The 14807-nt window shown below is 37.8% G+C and overlaps 1 protein-coding gene across 3 annotated transcripts in view; it reads right to left on the bottom strand.

Moving 5' to 3' along the window:
• Positions 1-1807: 1807 nt before the first annotated feature.
• LAMP2 (lysosomal-associated membrane protein 2) overlaps positions 1808-14807 on the bottom strand; it is a 13748-nt gene continuing 748 nt past the window's right edge. The window contains exons 2-10 of one of the 3 annotated variants that reach the window (XM_010568965.1): positions 13976-14094; positions 13249-13462; positions 12444-12605; positions 11439-11656; positions 10798-10917; positions 10442-10520; positions 9981-10093; positions 9454-9621; positions 8117-8198 (exon numbers count right to left, since the gene is read on the bottom strand). In XM_010568965.1, the coding sequence (XP_010567267.1) occupies positions 9475-9621; positions 9981-10093; positions 10442-10520; positions 10798-10917; positions 11439-11656; positions 12444-12605; positions 13249-13462; positions 13976-14094 (1172 nt within the window). In that variant the 3' untranslated portion in view covers positions 8117-8198; positions 9454-9474. Of the gene's footprint in view, positions 2041-6320; positions 8199-9453; positions 9622-9980; positions 10094-10441; positions 10521-10797; positions 10918-11438; positions 11657-12443; positions 12606-13248; positions 13463-13975; positions 14095-14807 lie in introns of those variants that run through there. The other 2 variants (XM_010568963.1, XM_010568964.1) reach the window with 2 other exon arrangements.

The raw sequence follows: 14807 nt of genomic DNA on the forward strand, positions 1-14807 counted from the left end.
CAACCAAAACCAAAGCACACGGTCCAACTCAGCAGCATTAAATTACACTCTTAAAAAAAGACAACTTGGTTCAAGAGCCTATTTGCAATACAAAAATCAGTTTTGTCAGATTCAGGTAAAGCTTATCTTTGGTCACAGTGAGGACAAGAATAATTGAATGTACAGGTATTTCTCAAACATCAAAACTCTATAGAAATCTCCCTTTCCTGAATATATAGCTATTGTGAGTTTCTTAAACATCAGTGTCGACTGTCTCCTTTGTGCATGTGAATTATTGAAGGTGCTTTCCCTACAACATAGATACAGGCTCAGTGCACAAAGAGATTAAATATTAAAGAAGCTTTAGTAAACACTTGCCACATCAGACAGAAACTTTGTGTGCCGTCAGTAGCTCTCTGCAGACCTGGTAGCTCTTGCGCTGTCCCACAGTTGGAAATCAGGGTTTACTAGCTGCAAAAGGTTTTTACCAAGATGGACCAAAGAGGCTGAAAGAGCAAGAGGCTTCTTTCATCCTATCAACATGAACCTGATGGGAATGAAGCAGAATACAACCACAAATGACTAGCTTCTATTTTGGTACAGTTTAGATATGGAATACAGAACTGCAAAAGGTATGGCATTAACAAAGAAAGCATCTTCAAACAAAGCAGATGCTCTTATTCCTTTGGAAGTCCCTTTTTTCACTATATATATTCGCTTCAGCTTTATGATCAGCATTCCTCATACTAGAAATTTTGTGCTCCTACACTATTCAACTGTTGTTTGGGAGAGCAATAATTAGGAGGTTAAAAGCAGCTTAATCCTATCAAAACAGACCAGTTTTATACCTTCACTTGCATTCCCAGATCACAGCTTTTCACTGACCCCGTTAACCCACAAAAGCTGTCCAAAGGAACTGCAGGAATCTCTGAACAAGCTGTGTTCTTAGTAACTCTTTGAGAGCTCTCAAAATACTCTTGAGCCTCCCATGGACCCGTGCTGAAACATTGTGTAATTTCTTTTACGTGGACAGAATCAAAGCTGAGACAAACTGCAGGCAGTGAAATTCCAGCCTCCTGCCCTCATTTCGCAATTGAGTGCAGAACAAAAGGGAAAACAGTCAAACAAAACAGCACAGGATGCATTTCCTTTAACAGACTGTTGGCTTTTCTGAGTCGTCAAAGTTCTCCAGGACTGAACCTTATCTTAGTGAATAAAAGACATTAAACACATCACGCTAGCACAAAGCTATTTAACGTACATTAGCAGTCAACTTCTCCGTACTGATGTTAAACAAATTAATTTACTAGAAGAATCAGATGTTCTTCTCATATTATGTTAGTTTATTAGTGAGATCAGATACTACCTTTACATTCAGAAGGAATAGGAAATTCAGACTGATTCACAAGAACAAGCTGCTAATGAAGAAAGACAACAGCCATATGCCAAGTTCCCAGTAGAAATCTGTTAAGAGCTTGGTATTCATTTTCCCATAGCACATACAGTCCCTTTCGACACAGCATTCACACCTTTAATTATGGTTTTAGGTTTAGCATTATCCAAGATAAGCTGTATGCAACTAGAAATTTTCTTGTATAAAAAGATAAAGAACAGAAATAAAGTTTCATAGATGTCTTCTTTACTCAAAATAATCACATTTCTCACATGGACACGCATCAGCCCTACTCAATTCTATGGTCCTCAGAACACTTACTTTCTCTAAAATCGTACAATAGCTTCAAGTAATTCTGCAACTCATCTTCAGACTCATGGCACATTATTCTGTCGTGAATTGTTTTTTAAATTTTTTTTAAATAAACTATGAATTCATTTGTTTTTCTTCTTTTTTAAAGAGGCAGATCAGGGAGGCTGGGAAAAGAAGGGCAGGAAAGGCGGCAACAGAGACGGAATTAAGAGATTATACAGACTGATAGCCAGTACGACTTTTTCTTCTTCCAATGATGTAAGATATAAAGACAAGAATGATAAGGAAGCCAAGCACCATGCCCACTGCGATGGGAATAAGAAAGTTCAGGTCAGAATCAGCAAAGCATTCTTCGGCTGCAGAAAGAAGAAAAACAAAAAAAGCAAGGGAGAATAAATTAGTAAAGGAAATCGAGCATTAGAAACCAAAGCAAGCAAGGAGCAAACAGACATTTTTGAGAACTTACACTGTACTAGATACAATAATGCATCTAAAGTCAAATCAGTATTGAGTAAAGAATTGACAGAAAGACTGATTTCTTTAAACATATATACTACACACATAATTTGTACTGACAACATACTTCTTCTGATATGTACGTTTACTGAAAATGACAAGAGACAGCCGAGATACATATGCTGAAAGCACTGAATGGAAAACACTGAAAGACTCTCTCTTTGGGTGGTTAACTTTCTTTATTTTCAATTCAAATACAAGATAAAGGTTATCAGTTTCAGCTGAGAACTACGCAGACCTTGCCGAAATCAACATAAGAGAAATAAAAAAAAGAGACAGCTGTAATGCTACAGTGGTTTTTAACATACAGGTTGTAAGATACATGATGAACTCCTTGCAGATACAAACACTCATGCAGGGATTAGCAAATACCACTGGGAACTGAATTCAAACTCAGTGATACACCTTAGACACGGAGGCAGGGCTTGGCGTTCCTCCCGTTTGTAAAGAGAGCAGAGCTCCGCCTGCGTGGTGCCGAGATGAGATGTTTAGTAAGATACCATATGGTGTCTCTGTACTGCTTCAACACTGCAAGGGTGCTTGACTTACATGCTTTTAATAAAGCAGAGCTCCTTACAAAACTTTTTTGCTTGAGTTTCTATTAGAACAGAGTTAAGAGTCATGCACGCATTCAGTGCTTTATCAAAAGTTAGCTACTGTTTTAAGTGCATATTTAAACCATTTGAACCTCTAACTGCATCAGCCTTAATCATGGTAAATTTACTGTCTTGATTTAGCTCACTACAGTCCAGTAGATGCTTGCCACCACCCCTTCACAAAAGGCTACACAAAGCCTTTGCCTAAGAGGAAAGAAAACAACACAGGGAGGTTCAGCACCTGAAAATACTAAACTCGGACAATCTGAATGCACCTACTGCCAAGCAGAGCAACACTTGGGAAGGAAAAAAAAAGAGGAAAGGAAATATGTACCTTATGCAGTGAGCTATTTCAAAATATTCTGACTACTGACAAAGTATTTAAGTATCTTAAAAAGAGAACCGCATTTGATGTTTAGCCATCTTTGTTCACTGAACATTAACGTACACAATTTAACTACTACATGCTGGATAATGGGTCATTAATACTAAACATAAATGAATTTGCTAAGGATGGAAGGTGCCCAACAGACAGCTACAGAAATTCCCTTTCTCTCTTCTTTAAAGGAAGGAGATCACTGCAATACACATCACACTATGGCACCGTTATGAGGAATTTCCAGGATTGAAAGAGTTTAAAGTGTCATACCAGGAACATTCCATTCTTTACCTCTTTCCAGTTTGCCACTGTTGTTGGTACACATCTATCCATATATTGTTACTGTACATTGGTTACAAGCTTCAGAGAAGCGTCTTCAAATGCAGAACCTGGTAACTGTACAGCACGACAGGCAGACTCCACATTCAGGCCAGGAGGAACAGCTTTTTTGACAGATTTGGTTGAATGTGTCTCCATTCAAAATAATCAGAAATTTTGGCCCCCAACATTTTTAGCCCTAGTATAAAAGGTATCTTCTGTTTTAATTCCGATCATGAGATGCAACTGATAGCCCAAATTTATGTGTTTTTATTGGTATATGCTATACAAGAGAACACCGCAGTAAATTTAAAAATAAAATTAAAAAAAAGGCGTTCATTGGCTGGAAAGCTTCTTTTGCGTACTTTTAGCATGGCATCTTTAAGCTAGAAGACCAGAAATCTTTGTATCTTCGAGCACAATTGTAATATTTAGTAAAATGTATATAAGGCACAGTCAATCGTAATCAAAACAAACCGCAGTCTATGGTAGATTATACACACTAATATTCAACATCCACGAGCACACACAAGTTAAATGCCGTTTCCACAGACCAGAACACAACTATTTTTAGTCACATAGCACCACTGCACGTCTTCAATATTTTTAAATTAAAAGTGTAGTATTTTGGAAGAACTGAAATTAATTCACTGATTGATTATGAACTAGAACATATTTTAAGTTGTTAGGTTCAAACATAAACCATGACAATACATTCTGTAACATTTCTTAACCAGGTTTGTTTTTAACAAACTGTTTGCCTGCCTTGGCAAGCAAGTCATCTTTTTGAGTTCAGATTTTTATTTTTTTTTATTAATAAAAAGTTAAGCTTTCCCATTTTAAAACTATTCGTATCCAGCATTACAGTGTTTCTTGTAATCAACAAATTAAGTCAGTAAGTACTAGGACAACTAATCCTCCCAAAACTGCTCCTACTGCTATAGGTACAATGAAGCTGTCTACCTCTGGGATGCAGTCTTCAGCTAAACAGAAAGAGGGCAAGTTTGAAAAAGAAATGCATTTAAATAGAAGTATTTAACACTAATCTCCCTGTAATTATTTAAAAGTCTTATGCCTTTCCCCAACAGGACATCAGACAGTTATCCACAAAAACCTGACCTCCCCCTGTCCCCAAAATATGATAGCAATAGTTTTCCTCACCAAACATCATAACTGGCTTGTCAGTCCATCATACACTTCCTTGACAAGCACATATCTGTGTATTACTGTAGATTTGCCATTATTGTACACCACAGAACCCAGTCTTCCAGTGTCTAGATACTGCAAGTCTCCAGGAGACACAATACTGGAGATAGAATTACAGTAAAACCAGTAACACTTTGACCAAAAAAAAAAAAAAAAATCCAAAGTCTTTACACTTGCTACAGGACAGCAGTAACTCCTGCTTGTTCCAAGTTTTGTCGCAGACTCTTGCAGACTGACTTGTACTGAGAATTTGACAGAAATTTGATGCCTGCAGTCCCACTGTAGTTTAAATTCACTTTGACTGATTTACATCCTTAGGAACCGCCCTGTTAAGCTCTTTAACGAGAGCCTATCAAAATACTTCTGTTTTTCTTCACAGTACAAAAAGCTTCAGCTGACTTCAGCTTGCACTTCAGAAAGGTGCTAACGTTATTTTGACTTTGTGTAGCAGATAAGAAGGTAGCTTTAACATAATCATTATGTAAGCAGTGCAGGCTAGAATCAAGAAGAAAGGGTAAAGGATCAGACCACACTTTTTCCTCTTATCTTGTGAACTCCGTGGTCATATGACAGGCCAGAAAGAGGTATGATAAAGGGAAGGCTAGCGTCTCTCTTGATGCAGAATAGTATAGAGTAGTAGTGTTACCCAAAGAACTGTCAGCACAGACACAATCAACACAGCTTCTACCATAGAGGATGAAGCTACTAACCAATTCCCAGATGGCTCCCTAATGCTTTCCCACTTTCGCTGAATGCAGAGACGGATTTTATTTTCCAGGACTGCAAGAAGAAACCAAACTGTTCACAGCTATACACCAATTTAAGATGGCGAGCAAAATCAATCATAAAGCTATCTTGTCTGGACAAAGCTACAATTGACAAAAAAGTTTACAAGCAAATTTCTAATGATGACCAGATGTAGTGTCTCAATTGTCTTCTGCTAGTGGACTGTGTACCCAAGCACACTTCAGCATGTGCTGCAAAACAAAGCATTAAGACACAGACAACAGAGGATGCTTCAAGGAGCATCTTCACCAGCCATGTAACAGAATCTGGGCTGTAGACTAATTGAAGTTGACCTTACTCATTAGTTTATTTTCTTTAAATAAAGACAGTACAAGATGTCTGTTTTCAAATCAGTTAAAAAATGTGAACAAGTTTCCTTAAGAAATAGAACAATCTTTATTATTTAGAGCACATGTTGAACAGGTTGACAGTTCCCTACGGAGCAATACATAGAGGAAAACTAGTGGTTTTATAACAACAGGCAGCCAGGTGAAACTTAGATGTTTTTTGAACCAGTTATCTGCATGTCAGTCTAGGAGTACATTAACATCTGAGCCAACATACTTGCAAATGAAGATTAAGTTGCAGGTTTTTGCAAAGATAGTTCTAGTATTGTTGAATTTTGGGAACAGTCTGCACTCTTCTTCTATACTGTCACTTGGAAACCGTGCACAGTCCAAAAATTTACACGGTCAGATGAATACAGTGTGGTAACTACTCCTTAACAGAAATGCATGTGTAGCTGGTGCCACTGAACATCAGTCACAAAAGTGCTAAAAATCTAGATGAACTTCTGCATTTGAGGATATATTAATATGAAAGTCATTAGATCCACTTTTTTTAATTAAAATGGAAAGTCTTGAAGCCTATTTCAGGATTAAAATTATAGTAGTTCTCCACTTTCATTAAAATGAATTTCAGTAACTGATGCAAGATTCAAGCTGTAGACTACAAGCTCTAGTAAGCATTATCCACCCATACTTGCTTCCTTGGCAAGAGTAAACCGTTTTTACAAAAAAAAAAAATTACTGAAAGAAGTGTATTTTATGATTTGTATACAAACATGCCACAGACATTTCTACAACCCTAGAAAACACTAATAAAACACTAAACCACCTTTGATGCAGGTTAAACTCATTCTAAAGAGGGAAACAACGTTATGTTCATTAAATAACTAGTTTAGGCAGCTCATTTTATGACATATGCAAAAAAAGCCACACTTACCTAAAAGTCCAAAAGACTTTTTTTTTTTCCCATGCAGTAAAAACTATGTATTACAGCACAAGTAGGCCAGAGAAAAGTTGTGCAGCAAGGGTTAGTCTCTACAGAGCTGCAGTTTAAGAACAGTCCAGTTGCACTGCATTTTTTTAAGCTAGTTATCCTTTCCACACAGCAAGGAAAAACAGGTGTTGTGGGCCCATCTCAGACTTGTTTGGCTTTTGCATTCTTAACATTAATAAATGCTAAATAGCAAACAATCAAACACAAACTACATTAAACATTCAGAATGCCAATGGCGGGCAGTTATAATGTGAATTTTGATTGGCAGAGAACCATTCAAGATGAAGATTTAGACAGCTCAAGCTGCAACAGCAGATACTGGCTCATTAAATGAAAGCATCTTTAAACAATAGTCATTCAAAGCAACAAGACAGACCAGTTCTGTGCAGAGTATGATATAAAGTTAAGTGCACTTTAAAGTTCTGGAATATTTAGAAAGGTTATTCCCTTTAAACTGATGCCAGCAAAAAAGCTTGCATTAATTTAGCAGAACTCTGCCTCAGTTGAGTATTTTAGATGATTGCCAAGGTATAATAAGTGATGAAGAATTCAGTGCCTAACAGTAATATATATATTTTTTAATGCATTTGGAAACAGCACTGAAGTCTTCCTATATATCCACCATTTGGCAAGTATAGGTTACTCATTTTGTTTGTACAGCCAGGGTATAGGAATGAGTCCTGAAACTACACCAAGACAGGAGTAAACTACTCAAATTCTGGTAAAGCTAAGTAAGTTACTGCTGCCATTTCAAAAGATCACTTAATCACCAGCCTAAAGTTCAATTCTATGAAAAACGAAGTTGTTACTGGGCATTGTACAATCCTTGTTAAATACTATACGAGTCAACATAGTGACTAATGCTGCCAGCTTAACCCACAATTATGACAACAACTAAGGAACGCAGAGGAGAAGCAAGTACAAATTCTATGCTATTCTGGGAGTTGCCCAATGCACACCAGTTTAGAATGTGTTCTTGTTTCAGGCTATAATTTGTAAAAAGCAGAAATAAATCCTCAACACTTCAGGGTTTTTGCAAGATAAAATCCTTAGCCTAGCAAATCTTCCAGTATTTGACATCTTCAAAACAGCTATGAAACCCACGTCGTCTTCTTAGAGCAGGAAAACTAAAAACGTAGTTCTGCTTCATCTGAGAGAAACATTCTCTCTTTGTTTCTGAACTCCAATTAGCTGTGGCTAGTAATTACTCTTAAGTTTTGGGTCTTTTTTGGACTTCAGAACTTGCACTTGCTTTGTTTAGAGTGAAATCAGAACAGGAATCACATTTAGATTCACAAAGTTTGATATCCAGCATAGCTTTTTCTTCTGCCAATTATGTAAGCAACCACTATAATGGCAATCAAGCCAGCAAGTGCAGCACCAACTACAATTGGGATTAGAATGCTGTCATCATCCAGCGAACACTCCTGGGCTGTAGATGAGAAAAAGGTTGCAACAAGGAATAAATAAAGACAGAATACTTGCCAAGTGTGGTATAAAAATCTGTTTTCCTTAATATGGTGTTAAAAAAAAAAAAATCAAGTATTATTACATCTTTAAACTAAGAGAGAAAGAACTGCAGAGGTCTCATGGGTATATCTAGCATATAGTAAGCATTATAATCACTTGGAATGTTTGATAAACTATAGTAAGCTAACAATGTACAAGTTTTCATGTGCACAGGATCTGTACTAGTCAAGCCATTCTTCTACTTTTAAGACAGAACCAGGCTTATTTCATTCTTAAGGCAAGTCTGGTGCTTTTACTCATTAAGAATAAAGTGACCTAGATTTGGTATCAAGAACCTATCCAGAATGGATACATATTATAGTTATTTCATTTCTCTGTAACTTAGAAGAAGCTAGCTGCAGCTTGAACTAGAGTGAAATGGGACCTTAACAATTTAGAAGGTATTATGATAAATACTGTTTACCCTGCATACATTTGGGGAGTTAACTTACCTCTGCCTAAAAAAAGTTCAAAAATCTGCACCCAATCTATTTGTCTACAGATTAGTCTAGTCTAATAAGACTGTGCTGCAAGTATTATCATTAAGTACAAAGACCAGGTTACACTAAAGATCGAGGTCATTTAAGCCATTCCAGTTTTCCCCAGACGAGACCAGGATAATGCAGTAAAACATTTTAGAATCTTTCTTTAGGTCTGGATATTCAAGATTGCTTCTGAAAGAAGCTCTGTCAGTTCATTTTTTCCCCAACACTCCTATACCTTAGACTGACAGGTAAAAAGAAATGAAACACCTAACAGTATCACCGAAGTCCACTTCTACTAAAGTTTTGTCCCATTTTCTTATATATTTGAGCTACAAAAAGCTGTATGTCAAGATGATGTCAGATAATTTCTAACCTATTCTGCAAGGCAACACTTAAGTCTGTCTTCAGCGTCTCTAGCTCCTTCAAGTTTTGTGAAGGAGAACCAACCAACATACCCAGCAGACATTTTTTTTTTAAGTGAGAAGAAAGCTTTCCTTGAACTTGAATGTCAGTCTCATAACTTTTCTTCATTTCATGTGTAAAAAAAACCCCACACCCCCCCAACAAAAAATAATGGAACAAGAGCTTCAAAAATAAAGCGCTTGTGCCGAACACTGGTGCTTTTTAGCTAGTAAGAATTTTGCAAGCATTGCAAAAATTAAAAAAAAAAAAAAAAAAAAAAAGAACTCTTACCTGTAGAGAATTTATTTGCCTTCACAAGGAATGGCTGAATCCATAGATTAAAAGTATGTACTTGAAAATCTTCATTAATCTCAAGAGTTTGCTCTTTTCGGCACATGTAAGAACTACCAAGGTAAGCATCCCACTTGCTGAAATTGTTGTTATCTGCATTTGAAATGACTAAACAAAGGGGGGGGGGAAGAGACGGGAATTTGTATGCCCACTTTAAATGCAAGACAGTTGCCAATACAGTCATAAGACTAAGGAGCTGAATCTAGATGGGCCAAGTTTTCGACACTGACTACTCTGAAAAACAGGGTAGTCTGAAGCGTGATTGACCCGCTTAACCAAAAGTAGTCAGGCACTGAAGTTATTTGAGTACTTAGCAGTAACCTATCCTCCATACAGACATGACATTAGGCTTTCCTTGTACCTCCACTCATCCCAACATTGCAGAGTTGCGAGCGTTTTAGCTTTAATGCTCTTTTAACTGTAGTAGCCGTGACAAGCAACTTCAAAAAAAACCCCAACAAACATACTTTTGATTTGGAAAAAAGCATGCTTTTGTTTTTGAAGGACTGATATCTTTTCCCAGTGAGAATTAAGTAGAAGTGGTTGGAAGATACAGCAACATCTTCAAATAAGACAACAGCTAGTTTCAGAAAAACAAAAAGCTTCAGTTGGTACAACTGTTATTTCACACCTCAAAAAACTGTGTTACTGAAAACAGTTAAAGAAGTCCTCTTAATTTATACACATTTATCACAAAGTAAGAGACTCCATTAGCAGAAGTTTCAGGAAAAGAGAATGATCCCCCACTGCTGTTTAAAGTACGTCTTATAGCCATTTCTGCTTATTACTTTTGCTCCTACCAACTTAAAGACTTAAAGTCGGAAGTAACAGTAAGCATGAACAGCATTGAAAAAGTCACAAGTATTTGATTAATACAGGCATTGAATAAAAGCTTACACTTGCTTTAAAAGCAGATACTATTTCTTACCAGAACCATTCAGACGGTTGAGCAGTGTAACATTCACCTCTTTCAGATAAAATTTTTGTACACTTGCACTTGCATTTTTCTGTTTAAGAAGCAAGAACCAACTGTCAGTGTGCAATTCCGCATTTTTAACTTTAATAACACATGCTTTACAAAGGCTAACACGTTTACCACAGTCTTACATTTTCTGTAATTTTAACCCAATTCTCCATTTGTCTTGAGGCAGTCATCTAGCCAGTTCCACTTCCTACGTGGGAACAGCCTACCACCAGCAAGCGACAGAAGGATTTTACTATGAAGGACTATCAAGCAATACTGTTAAAGTGGCAACTTAGTTTAAAATAAAAGAAGTTACTTACAACAACAAATGTGAAACTGATCAGTGTGCTATTTCCATCATTCAGTTTCAGAGTAGCTGTTGTGTTACCACATGTACCATCTGCGCTAGTTGTCTTTGGATTGATGTTGATCAGAAGAGGCTGAAATACAGACAGAATCACATCAAAGACATTCAGCTGCCATTCAGAATCCACTGTTTCACTCAGTAGCAGTCTTAGGCTAGAAGAACTTGTCATGAAGACAACAGCAGGAAGATTGAGCCTGGCTACTATTGAACCAAGGCTACTTGAGTTAAGTTTACAAGCTGGTAATACTGAAGCAAACAAATTGCCCAGTGAAGCCTTATTTTATTGACCTAATACAACAGGTTAGCTTTGGCTCCCTCTGTGGGGAAAGACACTATCTGCAAGGACTAACAGCTTTAAAAGCTAGGAAAGTTCCAGGCTTTTAATAATGTTAGAGGTACTAAGTTACCCTGAATCCAGGTAAGGTTTTGAAGCTAGATATTATGCTACAAAACTATTCTGATGTCAGAGAGGTGCTACGTACAATACTTAGAAGCAGTTCTGGACAGCCAACAGAGTACAAAGCAAATAGCCTGCAGTCACATTTCATACCAAATAACTACAACAACCTTTCTACTCTTCTAAAATAGAAGCACCTTGTCGCGGGAAACATTCAGCTGCAGCCCCACAGTAGCCAGAAGACAAGTTTTGTTTCCACTTTTGAGAGAATAGTTTCCTGTGTCTGGATTCTCCACAGGTTTGGGAGCAGTGGTTGGAGCAGGTGATAAAGTGGTGGTAGATGCAGTAGTTACATTGGCAATAGTAGGCGGAACAGTAGGTGCAGAAGTAGGTGTGTCAGCACGACATCTAGACTCTGAAAAGAAATTTTAACCACCATTTCAGTGCTGAAATTTTATTAAAGTCTTATGACTTGGAGGTCAGTTCAATACAGATACCAATTTCTCTGTTGAAATCTAGGCTCACTAGGACTCTGCTCAGCACCAAGTCAGAAGTCTCAAACTCCGCACTATGGCACAGTATTTCAAACAATTTATAGCTATCATTTATTCTCAGAAATTCTGTGAGGCCCACAGTTTTAAATCCATGTAGCATATGCAGTACTACTTACCTCTGACACACAGAAGTGAAACACAGGGACAAAGACAGCTAAGTGGTTACAGAAGTGTGGTATGTATTTGCTGTAGACAAAGTAAGCAACCCTATGTAGCAGGGTGATGTGCTCATCTCGTTTTGAGTAGTTGAGATACGAGATGAGACAACAGGCTCCGAACTATTTAAATGAAAAAGCAGAGGCTACCACTGAAAATGGAAGGCAGTCTGTTAAAAAACTTGAAGCTCAAATGATCTCAGTCAGCAACAGTAGTTCTGGAGTGCGTATTTTTAATACCCCAATTACTGGAATACACACTTTATTAGACTACCACCTTGGCATGGGAACAATCTACATTACTATCTACTGCTAAATCTGTTCTACTAATCTATTTTCCAGGAACAAGGAAAGACATACTAAAGGGTATTTACGTGAGTATTATTCAACACAGCACATCTTAGAACTGGTGGATTTTTTTTATTATGGAACTTTGCTCCCTGCACTGAGGTGCAATACAAAAAAAAGCTCATTCACAAATTGAAATGCTCACCTTTTTTACTGATTGTGCCATTCTGAACAAAAGCCTGCACAGTAACATTCCAGAAAATCTGCGTTACGTTCTCTGCTTCAACAAAGTCAGTATTATGACAGACGAAGACGTTATTCAGTTGAACTGGATGCATAATATCCTTTACAACAATAGTAACTGGTCCTAGAAATAAGCACAAATATTTTAATGCCTGATGAACTACAAGAACATTTATAGGTAGCATTATGTTTTATGCAATTCCATAAGACAAAGAGTAAGAAATAATGAAGTTTAACATTCCTAACCTCTCTTGAATGTTTTACCTATGTGTCCTGACCTGAAGCGCTAAGTAATGCGGAGAAATAACCAAGCTTCCAGAACTATACAAGCCATTAGAAAGGTGAACCCTTTTACTTAAGTTTTTATTTAAGGAAAAAAAAAATCCTATTATTAGTAGGTATTAGTACACAGAATGCCTAACACTGTATTGCTTTGCTAGGTGGAAGGTCAAGTAGGGCACACTAAAATTAATCTTCCATATGCCTGCTGTCTACTAGCAGCACCTCACTGATCAAGGCTGTTCAAATAGTTAATCTTCCCCTTCTGCTCCGCTTAAAAGAATTATATGCTCTGTGAAGCTAACCAGTCTGTATTCTTATCCAGTAGCAGGTATGATGAACAATAGTTAGGGAGTATATGGCACAGAACTCATTAGGTACATTACTAGTCCTTCTAACTTTGAAAAAGCCAACAAAGGTCAGGTACAGAAGATCTGACACTGATGGCCGAGACTGTTTTGTAATTAGGATTCTGCACTGAACATTACCTTTTCTTTTAGCATCAGGAAATACAGCAGTATCATTGGTGTTGTAGGTAAAAGTGATGAAGTCCCCCTGGTAAGTTTCATTAGTTTTTGTAAAGTTAATGCTCCAAGAGTGACCTTCTCCAAACTGTACTGCCAGAAGCGCAGCTTGTGTGTCATTGCCACAGACGCTTCCATTGTGTGTCACACTGGATGACAAATGCAACGTTGTGTTTTTCTAGAAGAGAAGGGTAATTTTAAATGTTTTCACAAATAGCAGTTCTTCCCCATGACAACATTATAAACCTGCTTGAGTTAGATGGAACCTTGCACAAGGTTAGCGAGATTATTTTAAGTTATTCTACAAAATTATGAAAAAGTCTCCCTGACATCTGAATTAGAAAGGAGCCATATCAGATTGAAGTACAAATCTAACTTGGCTGTAAATCTTGACTGTGCTGAGCTGCAATTTACATTTACTATTTGGGCTAAGAACATTACTACACTGATACACAAAAACCATCAAGTGTGACCAGTGTGCCATTTAAGTAAGTGCAATAGGGCACTTTCAGTTATTTGTATTATTGAGAACTTCTGCTTTGTTTTAAAATGAATATTTAGGAATACTCTTAACAACTGACTTAACAACAAAAGAAGTAAAAAACCAAACATCCTAGGTAAAAGAGTACACTTAAACTCTTACCCCGGACAAAACCACAGCTCTCAACAAAAGTTACCTCCAAATACTTACGTAATCGCTACTGTTTGTTTCATATTTTATCAAGAATCTCATCATCCATTTCGCATACAGGCACGTAGCATTAGAGGCATCCTTTACGTCTACTTCCACTGCATAGGACTGGAAAAAGCCTATAACATATGATTATTAGCTATTAAGACATTGCTTTTACTTCATTTTCTAGAGCCACTTAAGAGGACAGCTCATTACAAAGTAGTAAATTATTTCAGGACTGGATTCAATTTGCCAGACACTGAAAGAGTAGCCAGATTTGTAAAAAGTATTAAAACTAGGAAGCACATTGTGAAGTTATTAAAACTAGATCAAAAATTGAAAGAATTTATAGTCCTTTTACCTGACAAAAACTAATAATCTAAATGAGCGTTAGCTTTCTGGTGACAAGCAGAGTAAACTGAAGTGCACGAACACAGCACTTAAAGAACGTACTGCTTGCAGACCAGGGTCTTCCTGTTATCTGTTTCATCAGTGGTATGACTCAAGCTGACCTCTGAGAGATGAGACCGGGGTGCCTTCATCGCATTTCTGCAATTTCTGGCTCACAAGGCAGGGATGTTGAAGTCCCTTCACGTTTTTTGGGAACTTTTTATAGTTGCCGGGTTGTTAACCCAGTGAATCTCAGCAGAGGCGTTCCCCACCCGGGCCAGTTGTGACCGCTGACCCCCCCGGCTCTGCCCGGCCGCTGGTGACGAGGCCTGACGCGATCCACACCCCCAGCTCACCCACCTCCTGGAAGCCCCGCTCCGGCAGACCACCCCGACGGCCGGGCCCCTCACTGAAACACACGCACCACCCGCCCGGCTTCCACCCGTCCCTGGCTGACAGG

This window comes from Haliaeetus leucocephalus, unplaced genomic scaffold, assembly GCF_000737465.1.
Source record: "Haliaeetus leucocephalus isolate CR32 unplaced genomic scaffold, Haliaeetus_leucocephalus-4.0 Scaffold262, whole genome shotgun sequence".
Taxonomy (NCBI): domain Eukaryota; kingdom Metazoa; phylum Chordata; class Aves; order Accipitriformes; family Accipitridae; genus Haliaeetus; species Haliaeetus leucocephalus.